Source organism: Lissotriton helveticus, chromosome 10, assembly GCF_964261635.1.
Source record: "Lissotriton helveticus chromosome 10, aLisHel1.1, whole genome shotgun sequence".
Taxonomy (NCBI): domain Eukaryota; kingdom Metazoa; phylum Chordata; class Amphibia; order Caudata; family Salamandridae; genus Lissotriton; species Lissotriton helveticus.
Genome location: NC_136071.1, coordinates 251424236 through 251452230, shown reverse-complemented (window position 1 = coordinate 251452230; position 27995 = coordinate 251424236). Strand labels below are relative to the sequence as shown.

The following is a 27995-nucleotide window of genomic DNA, read 5'->3' as shown; positions in this document are numbered from 1 at the left end:
TTGGGCCCTGTATCAGAGACTTCCGGGTGTGCGGGTTAAGAGCAAAGGCACGCCTCGAACGATAACTAAGGCGGCCATCTTGGTAGTGGAAGAGTCCTAGGGGAGTGTGATGCAGGGGTGGGGGCTGGACGTGCCTGCATGAGGGCGTGTATTCACATGATGTGCTGCTCTAATATGCACAACTGGAATCGGAGTCCAGATGAAAATCTGTGGCGCTGAGTATTGCTCAACAGAGATAGCCCTCTAGGAACATTACCTCTACATAGGGCGTCCTCAATTTTTTTTAACTAAGCTGGATCTACCTAGAACAATAAAATAGTTTTCAATAGGACTGATCCCGACTTATTTTAACACTCACTATCCTTGCACTACCCTTGCCCTCATACCTGCACACACCAAACGGCTGCTTCACTAAAAGATCTCCGCCAAAGAGCACCGTTCATGGTGAGCCCATCGGGCATTGCTGCGCCGGCCTGACGAGGAGCAAAGCCCAATGATGAAGCATGACATCCTTTGGGGTGTGTGAGGGCATCACGAAGCAAAACCGGTCTTCTCTCTAGGAACTGCATAACCCTTGTTGCACAGCTTACTATGAGCAGTGTATGCAGGACCTATTTAAATAATGGCTCCTGGTCCCAAAACCTTCCTCTTTGATATCAGTACACTGCACCCACAGGCCCTGCGTGGCAGGCCTGAGTCTGGTTTGAAAGGCTACTTCTGTGGGTGGCACAATCAGTGCTGTGGGCCCACTAGTAGCATTTGGTTTACAGACCCTGTGAATATAGTACACCACTTTACTGGGAATATATAAGTGAGCCAAATACACCAATCATGGATGCATCAATTGCCATCCCATTTTACATTAGAGCACATGGACTTTAGCACTTGTCAGCAGTAGCAAAGTGCTGAGAATCCTAAAGCCAGCAAAAACAAAGTGAAAAACAGAGGAGGAGGAAGGCAAAACATTTGAAGTAACCTTGCCAAAGGGTCCCATTTCCAACACCCATGCTATGCATAGACGACTGAAAAGTGGTGGCTTAGCCTGAGGATATTGCAGTGGCTTCAAAAGTGCCCGCGTAAGACAGCCTGCCCTACTATAGTTTGTTGTCTGGCCAGGACATCTATGCAGTAGTGCTTGGTAAAGGTATGAGATGCAGACCAGCTAACTGCTTTACAGAGGTCAGCTAATGGTATTTGACCTCAGAAACCCATAGAAGCCCCTTACAAATGGAATGAGGTCTGGGAGGGACCGGCAGGGTTCGTATTGCTTAGGCATAAGTCTGTATACACTTAACCAACCACTGTTCAACTCCTGCCTTGAAAAGAACATGTCAGTTGTGGGGCTTGCAATAAGAAACAAATACGGAAGAACTTTGACCTGTTACTATAGTACTTTAGTGTTCCCTTGACATCAAGGATGAGCAGAGCACATTCTGTTACACTCTCTGGGTGTGGAAAGCAAACTGGCAGCTCGACTGCCTGTTTGTAAGAAGCTGGCTCTCTGCACTGTTTACTTCATTTTAGTAGCCTGTACAGAGTCCAGTGGATCCCTTACTGGTACACAGAGGCTAAATTAGATAAAACTAATGTTCTTTATGTGGTAGTGTGGGCGAGCGGTTAGGCTTATCAGAGTTGTTGTACTCACAGAGGCAATTAATGGCACACACAAGAATAAATCCGAGACCAATTTATAAAAAATAATATCTATTTTTATGTACATTTTAAGACAAAGAACTTTGATCTACAGCTAGTACTTTAGAAGTTACGATTTTTAAGAGTTCGGAAAATAAAATCACTTTTATGCGCAATTATGCACCGTTGAAGGCAATGGAGAAAAGCAGGAAAATGCACATAATATCAGCCAACCCTTTCACAAAGTTCACCTTCTTATTTTAGGCCAGAAGCAGGACCAGGTCCAAAGTTCCAGCAGCAGCAGATCGGAAGCATCCCGGATTCAGACGAAAGCACGGTGCTGAAAGTGTTCACAGCTGGTGCGCTACAAAGAAGGGAGCCACCTGGAAAGACACTGCACAGAAGGACTTAAAGGGAAGTCCGATGGGTCCCACTGGAGGGATGAGGTCGCAAGGGTCATGGGAGCACAGCTAGATCGTCATTACAGAGCAGAAAGGCCAGCCGGGCGTCATGCGTCAAGAAGTCCTTGTGGTCAGGAGCAGGCAACGTAGAGAGGTGATTTCAGGACCGCTGGGCAACTCAGGATGTGGGTCCTACGGGTCTTGACATCCCTCAACAGGTGCTTGCTTCTGGTATCATTAGAGTCCAGCACAGAATTTTCGTCTCGGCTTGCTGTTGGGGTTCCGGTACCCCGGGTATTGGTACGGTGCAGCTCCAGTAGGTCATGGTGTCTCCAAACTAGGCAAGGAGATAGATTTGACCCTCCAGAGCTGGTGTACGGCTTTTGGCGAGTGTGTAGTTTCGAAGTCATCGGGGAGCAGCATATCGACTAATCGAACTCAGCGGGATCGGTGCCTGTGGTGTGCAGGGGAGTAATACCTTCACTCCAAGGGAGGTTCTTGGCAATTTTTCGAAGGCTGGAAGTCTGGTGTTTTTAAGAGTCCTCATAGGTTCAGGACCACACAGCACTCAGATTGTCGAGTCCTAAGGGCAACAGGCAGGGTTAGGTACCAATTTTCTTCTGCAGCAGGGCTTCAGTTTTAGGCATCATGTCTTCTTTGTCTTGTGTTTTTTCTTGTCCATCGAATTTAGTTCCAGGTCTACAAATGCCACTCAAATACTGAATTTAGGGGTGTTACAGGAGAGACAGGTAGTAGCCAATGGACTACCTACCTTTAGGGTGTCTACACCCTCTAAGTAACCACTTCATGTGGGAAGAGGCACTACCCTAGCCCCAACAGGCTGTTTCTCCACCATCCCAAAATGGTGGATTTTTAGGAGAGGGGTTCACATCACCTGCCCCTCCCTACGGGTTGTGCTGGATGCATGGGGACAATCCTCATCTAACTGATTTTCCCACACGTACTCCCACCAAATGTGGAGCAAAGATGGGTGTTGGCATCCCCTACTATCTGGGGAAGCCTGGGCAGAACTTCAAAGGTGGCAACGCCTTTGAAGCTTCTTGCTCTGGAAGGCCATTTTGGCCTGGACTTGTGAGCGCCTCCGCCCGGAGCAGGCTGCGTTACTGGCCTCTCAGAGCGCAGGCTCTCACCCAATGAGATAAGAAACAAGTTTGGTGATGGTAGACTGACTATAACTAGTCAGAGACAGAGGTCATCAGTGCTTGGCTGGTTTTCAGGGGACCCTCTAAGCATGGGTACTCACTAAACATTTTCCCGGGGGCCATAATGTTTGGTCTATGTTGTGACCAAGGGCTGCACTGATGCCAGCTGGGGGTGGAAAGTTGGTGTAGGGGAAGCAAAGCATGTATATTTAGTGGCTTTCTTTAACAAGCATTTGTAATGCAATAGTTCTCGCATTACTGAAAGTTTGAGCTATTGGCAGTGCATTATTGTTTGCAACAGCAATAGCTCAAACTATCAGTAATGCGAGACCTATTGCATTGCAAATGCTTGTTTAATCTTGGCAATAGTTCCTCACCACCTCTGAATTCAATTACATCTTCATACCTTGGGATCAATTTAGATAACAGGCTTAAACTCCATGTGATCAAAAAAGGAAGCAATCTGTTCTGTAAAAAAAGTTTTAAAAATGTGAGTATTCAATAAATACACCACACACAAGAGACAGTGCTTAGCTACGCCATACCTACACCCAGTGCTTAATTTGTAACAAAATGAGTTCTGATGCCCAAACCTGCTGCCCATCCAATAAAATGTTGATGCACGAATACCAAGGCTGCACTGTCCTGATTCCACCTCATGCCTCTTTAATCCACTTTCAGACACTCCCTGCCCCTCTCCCAATCTTAAAGACTCCTACTGTCTCCCTCTATGTCGTTTTTCCGTCTTTTGCTTCATCTCTCTTTCCGCTTTGTATGTTTTCCCTCTTTGGTCTTGGTGAATGTAAGATGCAGGAAAAGAAGTGCTGCTGATCCCCAAAAATAAGTGTAGTTGGCCTCCTTACGCACTGCCTACGATGCACTTTGAAAACTAACAGATCACTCAACAAAACTTGGACAAAAATGGAACAAATCATCACCCTGTGGAGCGCATAGCAGTAAAAATAAACTACAGCGTTCACATGGCTTCAGTGTTCCACAAAGTATTTGTAGTATAATTGTGCTCCGTTGTGAAAATATGAAAAGCAGTGGTTGCTTTTTGCCGGTCTCCTGCACCCAGCATAGTTCAGCAGAGTAGCTAGACACTTTCCATGTCGAGCCTGGTGCTGTTCTACAGACCCTGAAGGCCATTCACTTTTTGGCATCCAAGACTGATACTTAAAACATTTTGTTTCTCATTTCACCACAGTTTCAAGCAGGTTTGTTGTATTTTTCAACCTAAATTTGGTACAACTGTTGAGTTGAAGGAGCCAGAAAGATTATCGCGCACTGCGGTCCGGACCACGCCGTCCTTTCATATAGCACACTCTGGTCTCCACTCTTCAGTTTCACTCCAGCTCGCAGCGCTTTGAAAATAATCGTGGACTGTCCGCCTAGGAACTGAAAAACACGCACAAGAGGTACAGAGAGTGTGTGAGTGTGTGAGTGTGTGAGTGTGTGAGTGTGTGAGTGTGTGAGTGTGTGAGTGTGTGAGTGAGTGAGTGAGTGAGTGAGTGAGTGAGTGAGTGAGTGAGTGAGTGAGTGAGTGAGTGTGTGTGTGTGTGTGTGTGTGTGTGTGTGTGTGTGTGTGTGCGCGCGCGCGCGCGCGCTGGGGTGGCGTTCGGGATGGACGGTTACTGAATTGCATGGCGAAGAAGTAAGCACACAGGGAAGAGAATCTCGGGGCGGGGGAGCACTTTCACAGAGTGCTTAATGATGAAGTCCTATTGTGTGTGTTTAGGAGTCCTGTTAGGGTTTCATCATGATCGGCTAATGTCCAAATTGGCACTCACTAATTAATTGCCTATGCTTGTTTTCACGGAGTGTGGTGCAGGTGAGTTCTCGATGTAGAAAGATAAGCCTCTTAAATGAGAACATGTAATCGAGAATATATCTTTCTGCGGTATTCAGCATCTGAATGTTCTTTACCTAATAAGTCAATCCTCAGTATAAACCAAACACTTTTTCTTTGCCTTATTCGAATAATTAATATCAATTTAAATAAATCACTCCGTAAAATAAAGAATAAAATGCATTACTAATACACCTTATTGCAACTAAATATCTGCCTTCTCTGAACTGAAAATTTGATTTAGAAAAAAAAAAAAAACTGGCAAATAGTTCTACTGAACGTGCCTTTTTCCTACCCTTTCAATGGCGATGAAACAAATACAAAACGTGAGCAGAAGCAGAGTGCCTTGGTGCGCCCAACCACTACATAGTGCGAGGTGGGTATTATCACTGCACCTAACGAAGGCACCAAACACGTATTTATGGTGAGACTGTAGTTACACGGTCTCTTTATTAAGAGTTCAAGACTTCAGCAACAAGCGGGCAAAACCCCCCTCGCCAGAGACCAGGGTTCACAATGTTAACCACAGTAATGAAACAAGGGCAGGCAGCAAAACAACAATAGAACAATGTTTAAGTCCATAATTAATGGACAATATTGGATGAGTTCATCTATAGGAGGCTAAGAGCTCCTACAATAGTTAACGTCTTTCAACTGTGTGTCATAAAAACAGTTTTAAAATAAATGCAGAGATTATGTTTCACTGTAAACAATAACCAGTGGTGTGCGCGCACCACAGAGGAGCAGATGCGGGAATCAAAACCAGTGGTGCGCACGCACTGCAGAGGAGCGGGGGGAGGGAGCGTGGCAGCGAGGTGACCGTGCGCTGCTGCGCGTGCTGGCCACTGGTGGGAATGGGCGGAGCAAAGGCAGGACATGCACCCGCCTTTGCTCAATTGCGTGCATTATTTTTATTAAAAAAACACGCGAAACCCAATCGCAGCCAGCGAAAGCCTGATCACACGCAAGAGCGTGTGAGCAGCTTTTAGAACCCCATACAAAAGAGCTCTCGCTGCGCACCACAACACAGGCGCGATCCCTAAAAATAAAGGTGTTCCTGAGGTTAAGGGCTTAGTTACTTCCTTTCCCTAACTGCAATTAACCTTTAAATAAGTGTTACCGGCAGCCCAGTGCTGCAGCTGCCCAGGGGGCCGCATGTAAAGGTCAGGACGGCCACATGCGGCCCCCGGGCCGTACTTTGAGTATCACTGCTCGAAGGGTCTCCTGTGCGCATTTATTAATCCATCTGCCTCTGGCATCAGACTGGATTTATTAAGACAAGATGTTTGATACCAAACATCTTAGGGTACAGGGAAGGCATCATAGAGCTAGACTGCAGACTACACTCACACCTGTTGGGGTAGGTTTGTTGCACGGTCTGTGCAGTACCCCCGTGGTGTGTGGGCTCCCTCCTCCGGTGCTTCTATAGCCCCGATGCTGCTCCCCCCTCTTGGCTGGGGGCTGCTTTTGGAGGCTGACCGTCGCACGTGGTCCCTGGGGTCTGACATTGATCCCAGTCACTATCGATTTGCACCTGGACGCCAGGTTGGCAGCCCCCCAACCGCTGGCCCGCCGGCTGGGGACGAGGCACTGCCTGGCTTTGAAGCAGATGTTGGCTTGTGGAGGCAGGAGTGGCAGGCCGGTCAGAGACGAGGTCGGCGGGTCGGTTCCGGCTGGCCCTTGGCCCTACTTCTCTTACTTGTTGGTGATGTACGAGGAGGCGTGTCAGACGGGCACGTTCCCAGGATAACAGATCTTCACCATGGTATTAGCAAACAGACTAAAACGGGTGCTGCCAACGTTGGTGCATCCGGATCAATGTGGATCTATGCACTCTCGAAACACCAGATACTGAATCTGCAACTTCATGCGTCCCTAGCCCACCATCATAGTCTGCCTCAAACTCTAGCCCAACTTTAAAAGGGCGCACAATACGTTGGACTAGGATTATTTGCAGGAGGTCCTGATCCGTGTAGGTCTGGGTCAGCGCTTCCACAGCATGGTTTGCATTCTCTACGCTTATCCCACAGCCTGGATATGTTTCAATGGTGTGCTTTTGGATCCCTTTCCAATACAGTGGGGCACTGGACAGGGGTGCCCCCTATTCCCTATCCCCTATCCTTTTGCCTTGTCCAAGGAACAACTGGCCCACCAGACAGATTCGCATTCCCAGGGCTGGGGGGGTGAGGCAGGAGGACAGTATTGCATTGTTCTCCTTTACCTTGTAAACCCATCGGAGAGTGGCCCTCACTGCCTCCAGTTGCTCGAACACCTTTGGGAGGGCCTCCAGCTTGAAGATAAATTCTTCCAAATCTTGGTTGGTTCCCTTGGCATCACCCCTAGACTATTTCGACTGGCAGTCCAAGATTCCCCTCCGTTGAATCAGTTGTAAATACCTGGGCATTTGGGTCGCACTACATCTTGATCTCACTTGGGCCCTCAACCTGCAACCTTTACTTAAGAAGGCGAACGCACACTTGGCAAAATGGTACACTCCACCCTCTCAATGTCATGGGTCACGTGGCACTTCACAAGTTGATCTTGCCACATTTTTATACCTTTTTCAAAATCTCTCACTTCAGTTGCCAGGGTCATGGTCTCCGGAGCTAGACGGTGTTGCTCAGTCCTTTCTGTGGAGGGGATTGCGTCCTTGTCTGGCATTTTCTAATTGCCAGTAGGGCCCGTTTGACCACGGCCTGGGCATGTTCATCCTGCTTCTGTATTACTTGTCCTGTCACCTTCTTATCATTTATGACTGGTTCAACGGGAGTTGATCGGATCCAGCCTAACGTTTTTAGTTTTCTTGCTAACACATCTACACAATAGTGTTTTGTGAATGTGTGTGGTGTAGACCATGTTGCAGCTTTGCAGATGTCATCTATGGGTATATTTCCTAAGAAAGCCATAGAAGCCCCCATTTTGCGTGTAGAGTGCGCTCTAGGGGAAATTGTTATGAGTTTTGCTTTTACATAGCATATTTGAATGCACTTAACTATCCATCTTGCAATACCGGATTTTGATATTGGATTGAGTGGAGCAAAGGCAACAAAATGTTGCTTGGTCTTCCTGAAAGGTTTTACCCTTTTAATGTAGTATAGTAATGCTCTTTTGACATCTAAGGTGTGAAGAGCACGTTCTGCACAGAATCTGGCTGAGGGAAGAAGACTGGTAACTCAACAGATTGGTTGATGTGAAAGGCAGAAATTACTTTAGGTAAAAATTTGTGGTTAGTCCTAAGAACCACATTGTTTTGGTGCATTTGTAAAACTGGTTCTTGTATGGTTAGCGTCTGAAGCTCACACACTCTTCTCAGAGATGTGATGGCTATGAGAGAGGCACCTTTCAAGTGAGAAATTGTAGTTCACATTTGTGATATGGCTCAAAGGGTGAACCCATTAGTCTTGTAAGAACGATGTTGAGATTCCACACTGGAGCAGGTGGAAGTCTGGGGGGAATGACTTAAGTCCTTCCATAAATGCTTTAATAGCAGGCACCCTAAAGAGAGACAAATGCAGTTGGTTTTGCAGATATGCAGCTCTTGCAGCAAGATGTACACATATGGATGTGTACACTAAATTAGAGTGCTGTAGATGTAATAGATAACAAATTATGTTTTGTATTGAAGCATCAAGTGGATTGATTTGATTGTTGTCACAGTAAATCACAAACCGCTTCCACTTTGCTGCAGTGCATGCTCTTGCGATAGGGCGCCTAGCCTCTAATGATATTCATGCAGTCTGGCGGTAGATTAAGATAGCCAAACTCTAGGATTTCAGATGCCAGATCGCAAGGTTCAGATGGCTGGGATCTGGAGGTCTTATCCCTCCATGGTTCCAAGTGAGGAGATTGGGAGTAAGGTGCAGTTATTGGAGAGGAACTATGGATAACTCTAACAGGGTTGTGAACCAGGGTTGACGGGCCCATGTGGGAGCAATTAGGATTAGTGTCAGGGACTGTTGTCTGAGCTTCCGAACCACTAATGGAATGAGGGGGAGAGGCGGAAAAGCGTAAGCAAATATCCCTGACCAGTTCATCCATAGTGCATTGCCTTTGGATAATGGGTGTGGATACCTGAATGCGAAGTTTGGGCATTTTGAGCTTAGGTGGGTGGCAAACAGATCTATCTCTGGGAAGCCCCACATTTGGAAGAATGGGAGGAGAACCTGAGGGTGGAGTTCCTATTCGTGAATTTGTGGTCGTCAACGGCTTCACAGATCTGAAATCTGGTTGTTTACTCCTGGAAGGTATTCTGTAAGGAGATCTATTTTTGAGGTATGGCCCATCTCCAGATGCTCTGGGCTAGCTGTGAGTGCTGAAGTGTGTGTACCCCCCTGTTTTTGTATGTGGTACATTGCCGGCATGCTGTCCGCACGGATCAGGACAGCTTTGCCTAGCAGATGAAATTGAAATGCTTTCAATGCTAGAAAAATTGCTAGCAGTCCACATGCCCTGAATGGTACATTTTTGGAGATGAGCTCCCCAACCAGGGAGCGCTGCGTCTGCTGTTAGCACTATCTGTGGAACCGGGTCAAGGAATGGCCACCCCTTAAAAAGGTTTTGTATGTTCCACCATTGCAGAGAGCGATGGGTGCGGCCGTCCACCAACACTACATCCGATAGCGGACCTTGAGCTTGGTTCCACTACGTGCCAAGCATTCCTGTAGGGGACGCATTTGAAGTCTTGCGTAAGGAACAATTAAAATGCAAGACGCCATCATTCCTCACAATTGCATGAACACTCGAGCTGGTAACAAGTGTTGAGGTTGAAACTGAGAAATTAGAGTCTGCATGTTGCGGATTCTGAGTAGGTTGGGACATGCTAGAGCTCTTTGTGTATCTATTGTAGCTCCTAAATACACTAGTGTGTTGGATGGTTGGAGAGGAGACTTGGTATGGTTTACAGTGAACCCAAGGTTGTGAAGCAGATGGACTGTTTTTTTCAATGTGATATACCACTTTGCTGAGAGCTGGCTTTTATTAGCCAGTCGTCTAAGTAAGGGAAGACGCGAATGTGCCATCTTCTTAGATGAGCCGCAAACTACTGCCAGGCATTCTGTAAAAATCCTGGTTGTGGTAGTTACTCCAAATGGGAGAACTTTGAATTGCTAATGTTGGCCGTCCACCTCAAATCTGAGGAATTTCTGGTGAGCAGGGTGAATGGGAATATGGAAGTAGGCGTCCTTTAGGTCCAAAGTTGTCAAAATCGCCTTGCTGAAGGAGGGGAGCACCTGTTGGTGTGACCATGTGAAAGTGATCCAACTGAAAGTAAAAATGTTGTTCTCCGAGGTCTAGTATAGGCCTGAGAGAGGAGTCCTTTTTGGGAATTAAAAAGTACAGGGAGTATACCCCGGCCCCCTGGTATTGTAATGGGACTGCTCTAAAGCGTGTTTGTCCTAGAGAGAAAGAACCTCTTGTCTTAGACGGATAAAATGCTCTGGTGACAGTGCATGTGATCTTGGAAGAATATTTGGGGGAGTGTCTATAAGCTCCAGGCAGTAACCATATTGGATAATTTGTAGTACCCACTTGTATGAGGTGATTGAATTCCAAATAGGTAGGAAATGAGAGAGATATCCCCCGACAGGGATGGAATGATCGGGGGATAGCGGAAGGAAGTCGCTGTTTGTTTGCAGGGAAAGTGCGTGTGGAGTTGCCCCTGCCTCTTCCCTTATCGTGGTTTCCTCTAAAACCTCCTCTGACATAACCTCTTGAAGAGGGGGATTGGCTGTTGCCCTTGTGAGAGGAGGAGGGATTTTCAGTGGATACAGTTTTGGAACCACCCCTGTCAAAGGAGCAGCGAAAGGAACCCCTAGAAGCAGGTAATTGCAACGCCCCCATGGGCTTTGCGACCTCTGGGTCTTTTTTCATTTTTTCCAGCAAGGTATCAACTGCTGGGCCAAAGAGATCCTCCTTATCGAATGGTTGGTTGAGGATGGAGGTTTGAACCTCTGGTTTGAAGCCTGATATTCTCAATCAAGCATGCCTGCGTAACAATATACTGGTGTTGACTGCACAAGCTGCTGTGTCTGCTGCATCTAGGGCACACATGAAGGATGTATTAGTAATACGTTTACCTTCCTGGATAAGGTCAGTAGCCTTAGATTTGTGTCCGTCAGGTAAATAATGTATGAGTTTTTCTAACTCATCATAATGAGCCCTATCATAACGAGCCAGTAGAGCTTGAGCATTGGCAATACGCCAATGATTTGCTGCCTGTGAAGCCACTCTTTTGCCTGAGGCATCAGTAAGCTTAGACTCCTTATCAGGAGGAAGAGCCTCACTTGTGGTTTCAGAGTTGGCTCTCCTGCGAGCGTTATAGACTACAAGAGAGTCTAAGGGCAGCTGGCCTCCAAGGTAAATCGGGTTGGTGAGTGCGGGTTTATTTTTTTTGTCCACCCTAGATGTAAACATTTGTGCCCGTACAGGATCTTTAAATACCTCATTTGTGTGTTTTAACATGCCTTTTAGCATTGGTAAGGTATGAGTGGCTCTTTGAGAAGAAGTAAGTGTTTCAAAGAGGAAATCCTCTTCTAAAGACTCTTTATGGAGTTCCACCCCATGATATTGAGCAGCCCTGTTAAGGAGTTCAATGTACCCAATGTTATCGTCAGGGAGGGAGGGTCTGGAGTGATACAAATCAGGATCCTTGTCTGTATTTGGGTCAGTATGGTAATCCACCCAAGGGTCAGTGTCCAGTGGCCTATCCTGATCTTCGTCCCCATCCCAGTCAACTTGTGGGTCAGGTGAAAGGAATGGTACGTTTGATAGTGATATAATCACATTGGGATTAGTGGGTGAAGGAGGTTTAATGTAAGGAGAAGAAGGGTTAGTACCCGCACACTTCTTTTTAAGAGGAATATGGTAGTCCTCTGGTAGGTCAATCTTGCGGGTTTTTTTTGAAGAGTGGCATGAATATGTCCTGTTTTAGGGTTGATCACGAGTATTTTCTGCTTTCGTTCCGACGCCGGGGCATCAGTCTGAGGCCCTTAAGACAGTGTCTTTTTCTTTAGTTGAAGGCTTCGGCGTCGAAGGTGGAATCTTCAGCAAGAATGGTATTGTGACCAACACATGTTTGGATTTGGGTTTAAGCGCCGAAGGTGTTGGGTCAGTGCCAGAGTGGGCTTGGCTCGAGCCCGAGCCGGAAGGCTTCTCTTTCTGTTTCTGAGCCAGGCCCGAGGGTGGGGCGTCTGAAACCTTTTGTCAGTTCCGACCTTGATCCGGGGGCAGAGGAGGGACGGGAGCCTTTGTTTTATGTTGTTGTTATGGGCAAAGGGGTATCTTTACTCACTGTACATTGACCCTCTACTTCCATGGCGAGTCTACTTCGGACAGGGAGATATGTTATTCCTCCTCGGCTCCTTGAGCTTGATGTTCTGTGTCGGAATCTTCGCCGAAGATGTCCGGTGCAGAGCCGTTTTGGTGTTGCTTCTCGGGACGTTGAGCCCGACGGTCACGAAGTGTCTTCTTCGATGGATTGACACGCATCGCAGTCTTTCTCGTCATGTTCAGGGAACAAGCAGAGGTTGCACACGTCGTGCAAATCTCTGCGTAGAAATTTAGCACGACACCCAGGACATAACTTGAAGGGAGTCAGTTCCATCGACTGTTAGTACGGTCGGTGTGGGTAGGCCCAACGGCCTGCCACGAGTTTTTCGATCAAAGTTTTGAGGTGGGACGAATAGGGAATCGCGATCGATAACAATACGTTGAGAGTAGTGGATTACGCGTTAAAGGGGTCCGCGAAACGGTGCCGAACCGGAACACAGCAATGCACATCCGAACCCGATGGCGGAAAAAAACAATCTAAAGATGGAGTCGATGCCCATGCGCACTATCACCGAAAGGAGGAGTCACCTACCACGGGACTGGAAAGACTTCTTCGAACAAAACAAAAAGCAAATATCCGGACTCAACACTAGATGGCGATCTATGCAATACATATGATCCACAGCTAATATGCCTCGAACATTAATTTTTTATGTAAATGGTAAAACAAAATACTCAAAGTTGGTAGCAGAACTCTGGGTCCATGTCAAAGGGATCAGAATAAAGGTACTGAAATACAGGCTATGGGGTGGCTCCAATATGGAGCAATGTGCCATCACTTATGAAGGCCAGACAGAGTTTGACCAATGAGTCAGATGGCACGAGCTACCATTACATGGGAGCTAACACAGGAAACATTTCTACATTGAGTCTAGAAACCTTAGAGGAAGGCTCAAAACGTTGGAAATCTACCATCTGAAATATTCTTCAGAAAATATGCTTTTTCCAATACCACTGTGTAAGCTTAAGATCTGCACTATATTGACAGGTAATTTCACAATCCTACAGAGCCCAACTTCAATTACCAGGAACGTATCCGGGCCTGAGCAGGAATGCAATTGAAAAGCACTACATTCTTACTAAAGTATCATATGCCACTCTTGCCTTTTTAAGAAGACAATCAGGTTTGTGCAGCCACCTTTGCTGCACACTTTACATACATGTAGCTACTCCATTAAGAAGCAGTTCACAATTTAATTCCATCCTTTTGTCCTTAATGCCCGGCCCAGTCTTAAATCACACTCCCCTCAACAATCCCAAACCGTGACCCCAAATTGTTATAATCTAAATGAGCAAAGTATATCAGAAGAAGAGGATCTCTTGGCGTTGTTCACAATTAACAGGTGTACACCTTGGCTTACTGTACAGTAGCTGGCGTTTGAATGCCCTTCCATATTCTGTTCACACATCACAAAGAATAGCCATGTACAGTAGATGGCAGCACCTTCTCATACGGTGTGTATGCTACCATTCTATATCACCCCTTGTACAATATGCAGAGGTAAACCCAGCACTTAACATTCCACCAGCGCCACTCTGCAGCCAATGCTTTGGGAAAAGATAGGGCAGGTGGGGGGGGACAAGTGGCATTACTTTGTGGCTTATGGGCAGAGTGTTTTGCCCCTCCCTCATCTAGTTGCAAAAGTTGAGACCCCAGTAACAAGGCTAACAGCATTTGAAAAAGTCACCAAGTAAAAACTGTGCCTCCTTGTTCACCCTCACCACCCAGGTAACGTTGATACCCCAGCCTATTGTTACTTCTAAATGGTTCAGCTCCTTTTGCACCAAGCCATTCCGCCCAAAAGCACTTCCACTTGTCCAGTCCCCATTCAACAGTCATCCCCTATATCGCATCCACAAACAAAAGTATCAAACACAGCTAAACAATGAAGAGATTTCTGATAATTAACAGAGAGGAAGCTCGGACAATGAAAGTTATCCACCAGTTGTCACCCAGTGGCACACCCAAGACCAAGTTGCCCCCACTTTTTGAATAACCTCCACTGCTCTGCGACACTCTTATTCAGCTCTCCCTGTTCTATATCTATCTTTACTACTGCTTCTGTGGCCAAACCGGCCCAAATACCTTATGAGTCCAAATTCATTCCAAACCACTCGCCTTCTTCCTCTACGCACTGTCTCAGTCACTAAATTTGGTCATCTCTCTTCTCCAATATTCAGTTTCTGCTATTTCAGCAGTGGCTTTGGAAACCTAGACACTAGTATAACCACTCAAACCTGATGTATCTACAGAACTATTGACCACTGCTCAGAAGTAAAAAAGTCAAGTTGTTTCATTGGCCTCCACACCCCCTCTAAGTGCATTCTCGCATGTCTTTCACCTTTATGAATCTACTTTTAAACCCAGGGTCTACACGTCTGGCACGACCTGATACAACGTATGGCTTGGGACCAGGCAGGCAAAAGTTGAGATAATGTTGAACATGCAACTTATTCTGCCTTAGCTCCAACACCATTTCAAAGGAATTAGACTTGCATCAACCTTAGGTCAGATTGGGGAGCACTAGAGGATGCAAAGCAATTTGGCTGCGCCTTAGCGCAGCTCTGCTGGACGAAGGGACGATCCTTTCAAAATTCTGCACTTCCTGCCCACAGCAGACATTGTGACACGCCAAACTTCTCCGCCACCATGAACTGAAAAAATATTGTGGCCAGAGACTACTGAGACGCTGCATACCGCGACTTTTGCGACGGACTCCTCTCTACAAAATGGCAGCCTAGAATCCACATTGCCGGCTGGCGCTTCTACTGAGGCGGAGTCGAGGAGCACGGCTGACGGCCAGGGACGGAGGAGTTGCCCAATGATACACTGGGACTGAGCGGGATTGGCAGATACGTGCTGGGAGGGCGGACACGGTCTGCCTTGCCGCTCCGCCTGACTGCCGTGAGCTGTCGGCCTGCCCCACGATACATTTGTCAGAGATTGAGAGGCGAGCGGCTCCTGACGGTGCGACCCAGCGGCGCAGCACCTTGCTTCCCGTAACTGGAGGCGTCACCGCCTGACCCTGCATCTGGGATCCAGGAGCCGGAGAGAAGACCAGCCGTCGGTCTGAGGTTTGCCCGTGTGAGCCTATGCTTGGCCCTACACTCACTTCTCAAGTCAGCGCCTCACGTGAGTGGAGTGGCCTAGGGCCCCGAGCGGAGGGGTTGAGCTTTCATAATACCAGCCTTGTGGGACATGCGTAGGCACTGAGAGCTATCTGACTCCTAGACTGGTGCTTGTGGCGGGTGCGGGCCGCAGCTTGGCTCCAAAGGAACTATAACTCCACCTGTGAGCACGTGTGTTTTGCGGCCTCTTCGCTCCACGAACCCCAGCGCTGTGAGTGTCTATCGGGGAACAGCAGGGATCAGAGTCTGTGCGCTACATTGTACTGCCCCCATACCTGGTAGTCGCTGGAGACACAGTAAACCATGGAGGATTGAAGACACAAAATCAGTAGCCGGGAATAACTAACCGAGTGAGTTCCACGGGCAGGGTGGGCATCTCTGCTGCGAGTTAATCGGCTAGGTGGTGAACTGTGGCAAGGAGTTGCCATCGCTGTGAAGACTTCTTTTGTGGTCACCCCTGTCTGTGCCGCCCCATGCATAGTATACACAATTAGAGTTCCCACCCTGGTGTGGGAGACCAGGGCACACTGCCTGTTTGTGATTCAGCCTGTCGAACACTCCCTACCCACTTCCAAATGCGGCTGGTGAATAAGCACAGAAAAAAATGGGCAAAACAGAGTGGAGTCAGCCTCACCTCACGTTTAAACCTCGCAAAGCAAGCAAATCCTAACAACGAGCCACGTCGGACTCGGCGTTAGACACCCCTGCTGATAGCCTATCTGCGATTGAAAAAACGCTCATGGCAGTCCAGGCAAGCTTACATACTATAGACAGCAAGATAGATGTCCTTAATTTGAGAATGGACCACATGGCCGCCAAGTTAGACAAACGAGCGCTACGGTTCGGAGAGGCGGAAACGCATATATCGGATGCGGGGAACGGCCTGCAGCAGGTAGCTGTAATACAGGCAAAAATGAGAACCTTGAAGCGAGATCGAGGCGCAATAATCTACGCACAACAGGATTACCGGAAACAACCAACAAGGGCCGCCTCGAAACATATATTGAGACTCTCCTGCAGTCGATTTTTGGGGCTGAAAACCTATCATCCGGTTTGATAGTCTAGCGTGCTCATCGCTCACTAGCTACCAGACCCCAACCGTGGCCCCACCACGCCCCATAATCGTGCGTCTCCTAAATTACAGAGACCGAGATATCATTCTCCGCATGTCCAGAGATAAGGGGAACATTGTTCATGAAGGCAACTCACTTGCCTTGTATCCGTATTTCACCGTAGCGGTGCAGGCGGCTCGGAAGGAGTTTCAATCAAAGAAAATCCTTATGGCAGAGAAGATTCTCTACGCAATGCTGTATCCAGCGCGATTGCGTATTGACATGAATGGCAAATCGAGGATCTTCACGTCGCCGAAAACCACAATGGAATATGCCACGGTGCTGAAACTTAAATCTAAGAGCTCCTCTAATCATGAAGACAACGGCAACGATGCTTCCTCACAAGGCACCGCAGAATGATTCTCACGATATGTACACAGAGGGTTTTCCTTTCTGCAGTAGTATAGCAATGTCGCTCAAACCTTCAAGCGGGTATGTTCTCCCTGGCACTCAATACAGACTACAGCGGACTACTCGCTTGCACCGGCAGATAAGACTTTTATGTTTTCTTGATTATATACGACTGTCATATTTAACATTTCTATCACTGCCCCAGGGCTACTCTAATTTAAGTTATAGGTGGGATACAGTATTTTTCACCTCCGCCCACCTCCCTTCACACTTGGGAGGGATTTTGCGCTCCAGCACTCCCCCGTTGGGTGATCCCCATAGCTGCTACGGTGGCTTTCTGTATATATTGGGTACTGTTTGGGAGGGTTTGGGTTGGCTTTGGCAGGTTGGGGTTGCTGAAGTGGGTGGGGGGCAGACGGGTGGGGGTATAGGGGAAACTGTTAAGATGGCTGTAAGGTACTAAGAAGTCCTATTAAAGGCTGGATTTTGATACAGAAAAGATACTAATTGGGGAATGTCAATTGATATATGTGAAGTATAGAGATGTTGCATGAAAGAATTGTATGTCTAAAATGGAATGAGAGGGGGCTCAACTCTCCCTCAAAAAATACGACAAGCGCTCGCCTATTTAGATCGTCACGACGTTAAAAATGTCCTCATACGAGAAACACACCCAACACGTCACACTGAGGCGCAGATAGGGGCTAAATGGGCGGGCTACAGACCGGCTTCACCCTACTCGTCATATGCTAGAGGGGTGCTTACCCTCATCAATAAAAATATGCCCTTTATTGCGATAAAAAGCTGCAGGCAGGTACGCTTTAACACCTGGCAAAGAAGCCGGACCTCTGATCACACTGGTGAACATATACAGCACCAAAGTAGAAGACCCCGAGTTCTATGAGCAGATACTTTCCATACTGCCTGACTGGCAGGAAGCTACCAGAATATGGGGTGGTGATTTAAATACTCATTTAGACCAAACTATGGACAAGTTAAGTGGAGTGGGGGTAGGGGGAAGGGATGGTACACTCGCCCAGAACTGTCAGGATTATTAACGAGGGTATGGCAGAACTTGCTCTGTCGGATGTCTGGCACCTGCGTAATCCAACCAAATTAGTAGGCACACATTTCCACCATCCAAGGAAGCTGGTCTCGGCTTGACTATTGGATCATGAGCGATTGCAACATGACCTGGGTATCAGAGACCGAGGTGCTTCCAAGAACACTTTCAGACCACAATCCTGTTAGACTCAAACTGCACATCGCACTGACACATCCCCAACAATTCACCTGGCGTTTCCGCTCTGAAGCGCTACTTGACCCCCTCTATACACACACTATCCAGGAGGCCATTATACAATATTTTGCTCAAAATAAAGGGACATTAGACAGCGTGGCAATCCTATGGGAGGCATTCAAAGCTACGATCCGTGGCACATGCATTAGCACAACAGATGAAACATTAAAAGATCTTAGGGGCCAGCTTTCTAAGACCGAACACGCCTTACAGCACCTTGAACATGAATATGAGCGTTCTCATAGCACGACACTCCTTTCCCAAATAAAGGAATTAATCAAGGAATACAACACTTTGGCGGACACCGAAATTCGTTATTTATACAGGCGCCATGTGGCCCGAACGTATGGTGAGGGCGGCAGAACAGGACACACATTAGCAATTAAAATTAAGGCCAGTGAAAATGCACACATCATTACTAAAATAACAGACGCATCGGAGGTAGATCACTACTCTACAAGAGACATTGTCACACAATTCCATACAGCTTACGTAGACATGTATACCTCACAGACCAGGGCCTCTGCAACAGAATACGGTAACTATTTATCAGACATCACTCTTGCGTGGCTATCAGATAGTCGCAGAGAACACTTGTGCCAGTCTATAACCGAAGAGGGTATAAAGGCAGCAATCAAGTCCCTTCCAAACAAAAAAGCTCTGGGCCCGGACGGGCTCACCTGCGAGTTCTATAAGGAGTTCTTAGACGAACTGACACCTTATCTTGTTGAAATGTACGCTGAAGCTTTCGAGCTGGGCACGCTCCCCCCGACTCTCAGAGAGGCCCTCATCACTTTGCTTTAAAAGGATAATCCACCAAACCGATGTGGCTCCTACCGTCCACTGTCACTCAAATATCGATGCTAATCGGTTGGCAAAAGTACTGGCGACCAGACTCACGCCGTTGATGCCTTAATTAGTCCTGCCGGATCAGTCCGGATTCATACCCGACAGATCTACATCGATAACCTACGGACGCTGTTTGCCATGTACCATGTTCTAAACCCTGATCTGCTGGCGATGGCAATGCTTGATGCAGCCAAAGCCTTCGACTCGATAGAGTGGAGTTACCTTTTTAACATTTTACATCGGATGGGTTTCCCACCACTATTTATCAATTGGATACATCAACTATATACAGCCCCATCAGCGTGCATGCGAATAGAGGGCATTACATTGGACCCCATCCGAATTCATAGAGGAACGAGACAGGGATGTCCCCTCTCACCGCTCCTATTCGCAATCATGCTGGAACCCCTGGCATGTATTATTAGACCGCTTCACAGAGCAGCAGCGTTACAATTTGCCCACCTCCCGGTGAGCATATCACTCTATGCGGATGACATGTTCCTATGCATTAGAGAACCACACACCTTTCTTGGGCCGGAGCTAAGAGAATATATCTGGTTCGGGTGATTCTCTGACATCACTATTAATTGGTCTAAATCAATAGTCGTCCCGCTAACCGCATCTACTCCTCCCCACACGCTGAATTTCCCGCTGATATGGGCGACTGACCCTGTAAAATACCTTGGCGTGTGGGTCCACCGTGACCCGGATGTAGTGATTTGTGAACATGATGGCACAACTTGCATAAAACTGGAACAGGTAGACAGATGGATACGCCTGCCACTATCACTAGCAGACCGCATGGCTCTTATAAAAATGGTCGCCCTACCTAAGGTCCTCTATTACTTCAGCACCATCCCCATACCACTCCCCGCAACACTTTTCAAAACGATTCGATCACTGTTCATTAAAATTATATGGGGAGGTAAATAAGCACACGTTAGCCTACCAACCCTCACATTGGATTACAGTAGGGGGGCTTTAGTGTACCCGACATACATCTTTATTATTTATGCACACAAGCCCAGTTTGCTTACTATTGGTATCGCACCCATGACTACATCCCATATGTTGCGGTGGACGACGATGCACACCCCATCCCCCTGGAGTCCATACTGACCCACGTGTGCAGAGGCACACCCTGTGCTGAAATAACTCCATTGATACTACCATTGCTGCCTGGCAGGAACTAGGCCGCAGGGTAGATAAACTTCTGTTATATTCTCAAATCATGCCTCTGGCATATCATGCTGGTATATCATTTACACAAGAGTCATGCGCATTCTGACCTTGGCGGGCATTGACAAAATGCAGGACCTTTTCCCAGACTGCAGTTTTTTGACACAAAGGGACTTAAGCTATGTACAAAATCAAACGCCTCTCTATGCCTTTACCATCCACAGGCTAAGAAAGGCACTGCAGGTACACTACCCCACATTCCCGACAGAACCCCTAACGCTATTGCCCCTGCACACCCTGCCTACCAGTATCACAAAGAATAAAATGGTGACTACTCTTTATCGTGCTGCGCAAGACGAACTTTCTCTGCCTCAAAGCATGAGCATGGAGCAGTGGAATAAGAAACTAGATCCACCAATCACACAGAAAGACTGGGGCGCTGCTGCCAGCTAACTCAAGCCCTCACACCTAATGGTAACTTACAAATTATTCACTTTAACTACATTCACCAACTTCATCACCCGCCATATAAACTCTGCAAACATGGTCTCAGAGATCATGATAAGTATAAGTGATGCGACACCTCGGGCGGATTTCTTTTACTTGGCACGGGAATGTGAGAAAGTGGCAGAATTCTGGGCTGCTGTGATTAAAATAATGAAAGACATGACAGATTATGACTTGGACTGCTCTCCGCTACGCCTGGTACCATCTCTGAAAGGTTTATTATGCAGACTTGTAAACATAGCATTACTTCTAGCTAAGCTCAGGGAGAGCCGCCTGAGCCCCTCTATCGTACAATGGCTAAAGGATATGGTGTACTGAGACATTGGCCGTGTAGAGCTGCCTACCACCTCCAAGCCCAAGGATATCTGGGAACCACTACTACTTTATTTACGTTCACAAGACAATGACACCACCAGCTCCTGATCATGAATATGCAATATCATACTAGTTTGAATTGTGTTCTGTTCGACATTTTGTGCCTAGGACCAATTTGAACGTATGTATTGTTGTACTGCTGTACAGCCACGGGTGGTTTTGTATACTTATATAACTAATAACTTTTTATTTTAAACCTTCGGTCAGATTGCCCTGGTCTCTATCTCACAGAAACAAAGAAAATTACAATCCAAACACTCATCGGAACAATCAAAGCCTGTGCCAGGAAGGATCAGGAAAACTGCAACACCCCACTATTATCTCACTGTCAGAATTTACCCTGGCCCACCACTCTTCAGCATCAACTTGGATGCCAAACACCCCTGAACCACCAACAGCAGCAATTTATGGCTCAATGAAGCACCAATTTAGATAATATTTCAAAAATGAAGGTTAGGTAAGGTTATTCTTTAAGCTTCAGCCAAATGGCTTTGGGTTTCCTACTACAGCCGCATAGAAAACATTTTAAAAGCATATCTTAGGTTTTTTAAAAACTAATATTTCATAAAAGTAACAATACATTTGGAGTTTAAAAAAAATAAAAACACATTGAAATAATTGAGTTTGAAATCAAACCTTTAAATAACACTGCATCTTACCCTGGGATTTCCTCATATCTTTTGATGCTAAAGCACGAGTTCCATGCTGAACACTGGTGAAATCAGGTGTCACATTGTTAACCCTCAGCTCTTGCCCCAACGACTTCCGACCATAGGCATTTTCACCAGATCCTCCATTACCATTGTAACCACCTATGATAAATAAATTTACATTTAAAAGCAAAGTTCACCCTGTCACTGCCAAGCCCATCAATATTTATCTACTTCAAACAGGAACACAATGAATTGAGGTTGTGTTGCATCCAGGGTGTTTTTCTATACAACTGTAGATGTAAGGGCAGGGGGAGGAGAGGATTCAGCAGGGCAGTTATACTTTATTTATATTGTATATTTGTTTGTAACTTTCTTTTATTGTGTAGGCCGTGTTGGAATTTTCAACTGCAACTCAATAAAAAAATGTTTTTAAATGAATAGAGGTTGGACCAGTCAGTCAAAAAAATCTTAAATCGCTACATTTCAGTTGCATAAAGCACAACAAAAATAACAATATATACGTTCTTTATCTTTTTAACACAATGTGTAGTCCCAACCCAGAGCAATAAGAGTTAAACGAGCCATAAAACATCAAATTGATTAGAATAAAATCTTAAAATCCAGTACATTAAAACAACCTAGCATACAGCATATCTCGTATTACCAATAAATAATAGCTTCAGTAAAGGCCCTTTACCGTATTGCACATTTCCGTATTTAAAAAAAATGCCAGATAAAAATGCCATTGAGTAACATATCAAGGGGCACTGTAATTGTTGCAAAAATAGAGCAGGTCTGCACTGTCTGAACTTAAACACCTGAATAAGAGTCAGTATAAATTCTCTGCTTGGGATAGCATAAAAAGGGCAAAAAATTACAATATGTAGATTAGTCTGAGGGGAAACACCATCACATGGACCGGGACCGTGGTCTGATAAGGAATAACAATTAACTGGGTAACCCACCATGAGGAGTAAATAATGAAAATGAAGCCTGGTTAGAACAAAGCAATGTAGAAGGTTCTGGATCAAGGATAAAAAGTATAGGAGGCCTTCTTGAATATATACCAGACTATAAGTGATCACTGATGCTTTATGTTTATCTGCCACCCTTCTTTCCATCGTGGTATTATCCCCAAAAAATGTTTTAACTTAAGTCTTAATAATACTCAGACATGAGTCAGATGAAAGGAATAAGGCTGGGAGCCCAACGTCCTCACAAGTCGGCTTTACATACGCAAACCACATTATATTGAGAGCTGCACACATTTTCAGACAGTCCTTTAACACAAGTTTGTTCATTAGTGCAACCTGCCGAGTCCAAATAGAATGCCAAAGTAAAAGTGGTCATAATTTTATTCTGTCCACGATATAACGAAAACCCAATTCATCAAGATAGATGACATTAGAGCAGCTTCGGGGGATCACTAATAAATGTTTCAAAAAAGCATGGTCAGCTTGTTCAATACCTTGCACATCACTCATGCCCCATATAAATGTATAAAACTCTGGAATTGGGTGAGGTTCCACTCTGTTGGAAACATGCTCTCCTATGTCCAATTCTAAAAAAGCCATCAGCAGATCATAAGGTCTTGAGCAACTTTAGATCCACATTTCGTCTCCCCACAGTAGCTAAACTTCTAGAGAAAAGGGCCAATATACAGTTGTCTCATTTCCTAGAATCTAATTCTCTGCTGCATGAGTCTCAATCGGGCTTACGCTTGGGCTAACTACGGAGTCCACTCTGTTAGAGGTATCAGAATATATCAAGGAAAAATTAGATCAGGGTTCGCCTGTGCTGCTCATGCAGTTGGACTTGACCTCAGCTTTTGACACAGTTTCCTATGCCACCTTACTTGACAGAACTGAAAGGACTGGTGCCAGAGGCCAAGCCTTGAGCTGGTTGAAATAGTCTTTCGTATTGCTCCCTAGCGGATTTTCTTCCTCCTTTTACCTCTTCTTCCAAAATACTGCTTTTTAGGGTCCCCCAAGGGCTGAGCCCTTAGTCAGACTCTTTTCAATATATATCTGGAGGGTCATGCCAAATTGGTGGAAACGTGGGGGGTGCGGGTGGTCTCTTATGATGATACCCAGCTCTTTCTTGCTTTCCAGAAACCTACTCCATCTCTTAATTCGTTTAAGCTATGTCTGAAACAGGTGGTAACCTGGATGGAGGAACGTTATCTAAAATACAACCCTGGAAAAAAAGAGGTTCTTTTCTTTGGCACTAAACTTGTCCCAGATTCTAGCTTGTGATGGCCGCCTGAGGCAAGAGCTCCCCCGACTCCTACTCCGTTGGCTAAAAACCTGGGGGTAAAATTTGATTCACAGCTTACTTTTCAACTCCAAGTAAGATCTCTCTCTGCTTCTTGTTTTGCCACCCGAGCTCTCTCAGAAGAAAGCTCCACCTCATTCTGATGGTCTCACGAAAAACGTTTATCCACACTTTGGCCACAGCTAAATGAATATGCTACTTACCAGTATGCATCTGTTCTTGGCATGTAGGGCTGCTAACATTCATATCTTTTGCATAGATCGCCGCCTAGTGTTGGGTCCGGATGATTGCACATTGTTGTCCTGGAAGAGTCTTCGAAGTATCACGAGATAGGTGGCTCCTCCCCTGGACTACAGTGCGCATGGGCCTCGACTCCATCCCCAGATTGTTTTTAGCCATTGTGGCAGAGATGGAGTGAAATAGTGTAAAGGATGTCCATGCTAATGATTGAATGCAAGAGAGTATCTGCAGCCGCTACGGGCACCGGGGAGGAGGGTGGGCGATATGAATGTTAGCAGCCCTACATGCCAAGAACAGATGCATACTGGTAAGTAGCATATTCAGTTCGAGGCGTGTGGGCTGCTAAATTCATCTTTTGCATAGAATACATAGCAGTCCCTCCATTAACGGCGGTTGCCCGTGCCAGCTGCAGAAGTCTGAAAGAGTGTCTTGAGAACAGCCTGTCCTACAGCTGCTTGCTGCTTGGAATGCACATCGACACAGTAATGTTTGGTAAATGTGTGCGGTGTAGCCCACGTGGCTGCTCTACAAATGTCTTCCAAAGGAATGTTCCCCAGGAAGGCCATGGAGGCCCCCAACTTGCGTGTGGAGTGCGCCCTTGGGGGTATTGTTAAAGTACGTTTAGCTTTTTGATAACAGATTTGAATGCACTTAACAATCCATCTGGCTATTCCTGCTTTGGAAATAGGGTTGCCTTTGTGCTGTGCTGAGAAGGCAACAAAAAGTTGTTGTGTTTTCCTAAAGTGTTGTGTTCTGTCAATGTAGTACATCAACGCCCTCCTAACGTCCAATGTATGGAGCATTCTTTCCGCTACTGTTTGTGGGTTTTGAAAGAATGCGGGCAGGTCAATAGTTTGGTTGATATGAAACTGTGACACCACTTTCGGAAGGAATTTGGGGTTAGTGCGTAGTACTACCCTGTTTGAATGAATTTGTATGAATGGCTCCTGGATTGTGAGCGCTTGCAGCTCACTAACACGCCTGAGCGATGTAATAGCAATGAGAAAGGCCACTTTCCATGTTAAAAACTGAATTTCGCAGGAGTGCAGTGGCTCAAAATGGGGGCCCATTATCCTAATGAGGACCACATTGAGGTTCCACACTGGAGCTGGTGGTGTTCTCGGAGGAATGACTCGTTTCAGTCCCTCCAGAAAGCCTTTAATGGCAGGCACCCTGAAAACAGAGAGATGCTGCCTGTTCTGGAGATAAGCCGCTATGGCGGGTAAGTGTATCCGAATGGAAGCGTATGCTAGATTGCATTTGTAAAGATGTAACAAATAGCAGATGATGTTAGGAATGGATGCATCCAGCGGGTTGATATTGTGTTCTGTACAGTAAATGACAAACCGCTTCCATTTCGCTGCATAGCAAGCTCTGGTAGTGGGCTTTCTCGCCTCTCGTATGATATTCATGCATTCAGGAGGCAGGTTGAGGTAGCCAAACTCTAGGACCTCAGGAGCCAAATCGCCAGGTTGAGCTGTTGCGGATCTGGATGCTGAATGGCACCATGGCTCTGCTTCAAGAGGCTTGGAGAGAGATGCAGCCTTTGATGCGGTACCACGGAAAGTTCTAGAAACGTGGTGTACCATGGTTGGCGCGCTCACGTTGGAGCAACCAGGATGAGCGTCATCGAGTGTTGCTTTAGCTTTCTTGCCACCAGCGGAATGAGAGGCGCTGGGGGGAAAGCGTACGCAAATCTGCCTGACCAGTTCATCCATATCGCATTCCCTTGCGATTCTGGGTGAGGGAACCTGGCGGCAAAGCTTTGGCATTTTGCGTTTTCCCTTGTAGCAAAGAGGTCTATCTGTGGATGACCCCACTGTTGGAAGTACGGGTGGAGTACTGATGGATGTATCTCCCACTCGTGCATTTGATGGCTGTATCTGCTGAGCAGATCCGCCATCTGATTGTCCTTGCCCGGGAGGTGTTCTGCCATGAGGAAAATGTTCCTCTGAATGGCCCACTTCCACATGCTCTGAGCCAGATGAGACAGCTGTGGCGAGTGAGTACCTCCCTGCTTTTGGATGTAGTACATGGCGGTCATGTTGTCCGTCCGGATCAACACGACCTTGTTGCACAGATGTACCTTGAAGGACTTGAGCGCCATGAAGATTGCCATCAATTCCAGGTAGTTGATGTGCAACTTCTGTTGCTGAGTTGTCCACAGTCCCTGCACCGTGTAGTGGAGCACATGAGCTCCCCACCTTTGGAGAGATGCGTCCGTCGTTAGGATAATCTGTGCACAGGCTCTTGGAACGGTCGTCCCTTGCAAAGGTTGTGTGGATTCCACCAATGCAGAGAGTTGTATGTCCGACCGGTCACCAACACTAGGTCTGTCAGTTGTCCCTGAGCTTGTGTCCACTGATTTGCCAAGCATTCTTGGAGCGGACGCATATGCAACCTTGCGTGCGGGACTATGAAGATGCAGGAGGCCATCATGCCTATCAACTGCATGAACACTCTCGCTGGTAGTGTGTTGCGGTCTGAACCTTTGGATCAGCGACTGAATGTTGTCGATCCTGACCGGGTTTGGCTGAGCCATAGCAGTCAGGGTATTTATTGTTGCGCCCAGATACTGCCGCACATGGGCTGGCTGAAGGTGCGACTTTGGGTAGTTTAGCGAGAACCCCAGACTGTGAAGGAGGCGAATGGTGTGGGACATGTCTGCGGCGCACTTCCGTTCCGACTTTGCTTGAACGAGCCAGTCGTCTAGGTAAGGGTAGACATGTATGTTCTGTCTCCTGAGGTGCGCCGCAACTGTCGCCAGACACTTTGTAAACACTCTGGGGGCAGTGGTCACTCCGAAGATTGAGACTTTGAACTGATAATGCCTGTTGTGGATGGTGAACCTGAGGTATTTTCTGTGGGATGGGTGGAGTGGTATGTGAAAATAAGCATCCTTGAGGTCCAAGGTTGCTAGGAAGTCCCCTTGGTTTAGCAGGGGAAGAATCTGTTGCAGTGTAAGCATGTGAAAGTGTTCTGACAGTATATACAGGTTGAGGGGGCGTAGATCCAGAATGGGTCTGAGGGATCCGTCCTTCTTTGGGATAAGGAAGTACAGGGAATAGACCCCTGTGCCTTCCTCCTCCACTGGTACGAGCTCGATTGCGCCTTTTTGCAGCATCACCACTACTTCCTGCTGCAATAAGTGCAAGTGCTCTGCCGACATAGGACGTTGTCTTGGGGGAATGTTGGGTGGAGTGGAGGTCAACTCCAAACAATAACCGTACTGGATAAGCTGTCTTACCCACCTCTGTCTGTGGTGATGGATGTCCAGACTGGCAGGAACTGATGGAGTCTCCCCCCGACAGGTGTTGGATGGTCGGGGGGCAGTGACAGAGAGTCACTGTTTGTTGGCGGCAGAGGAACGGGAGTTGTTGTTTCCTCTGCCTCTGCCCTTGGCACTATTACCTCTGTAACCCCCTCTACCCTGTTTGGGGTACGAGGATTGTGCGCCACCTTTCGTGAATTGTGTCTGTTGACCCAAGTGTCCTCTGGTAACACCGCGTGCACCTGAGCGACGAAAAGTGCTCCCCTGAACTGTTGAGACTGAAGCGCCCCCATGGACTTAGCGGTCTCATTGTCCTTTTTAATTTTCTCGAGGGTGGTGTCAACATCTGGGCCAAACAGTCTGTCAGGATTAACGGGCTGGTTG

The 27995-nt window shown here is 46.8% G+C and overlaps 1 protein-coding gene across 1 annotated transcript in view; it reads right to left on the bottom strand.

The window, feature by feature from the left end:
• The window catches only part of SMG1 (SMG1 nonsense mediated mRNA decay associated PI3K related kinase), a 1634890-nt gene that overhangs the window by 1454016 nt on the left and 152879 nt on the right, over positions 1-27995 (bottom strand). The window contains exon 3 of the mRNA XM_078665250.1: positions 21833-21985. Coding sequence (XP_078521376.1) covers positions 21833-21985 — 153 coding nt within the window. The remainder of the gene's footprint in view (positions 1-21832; positions 21986-27995) is intronic.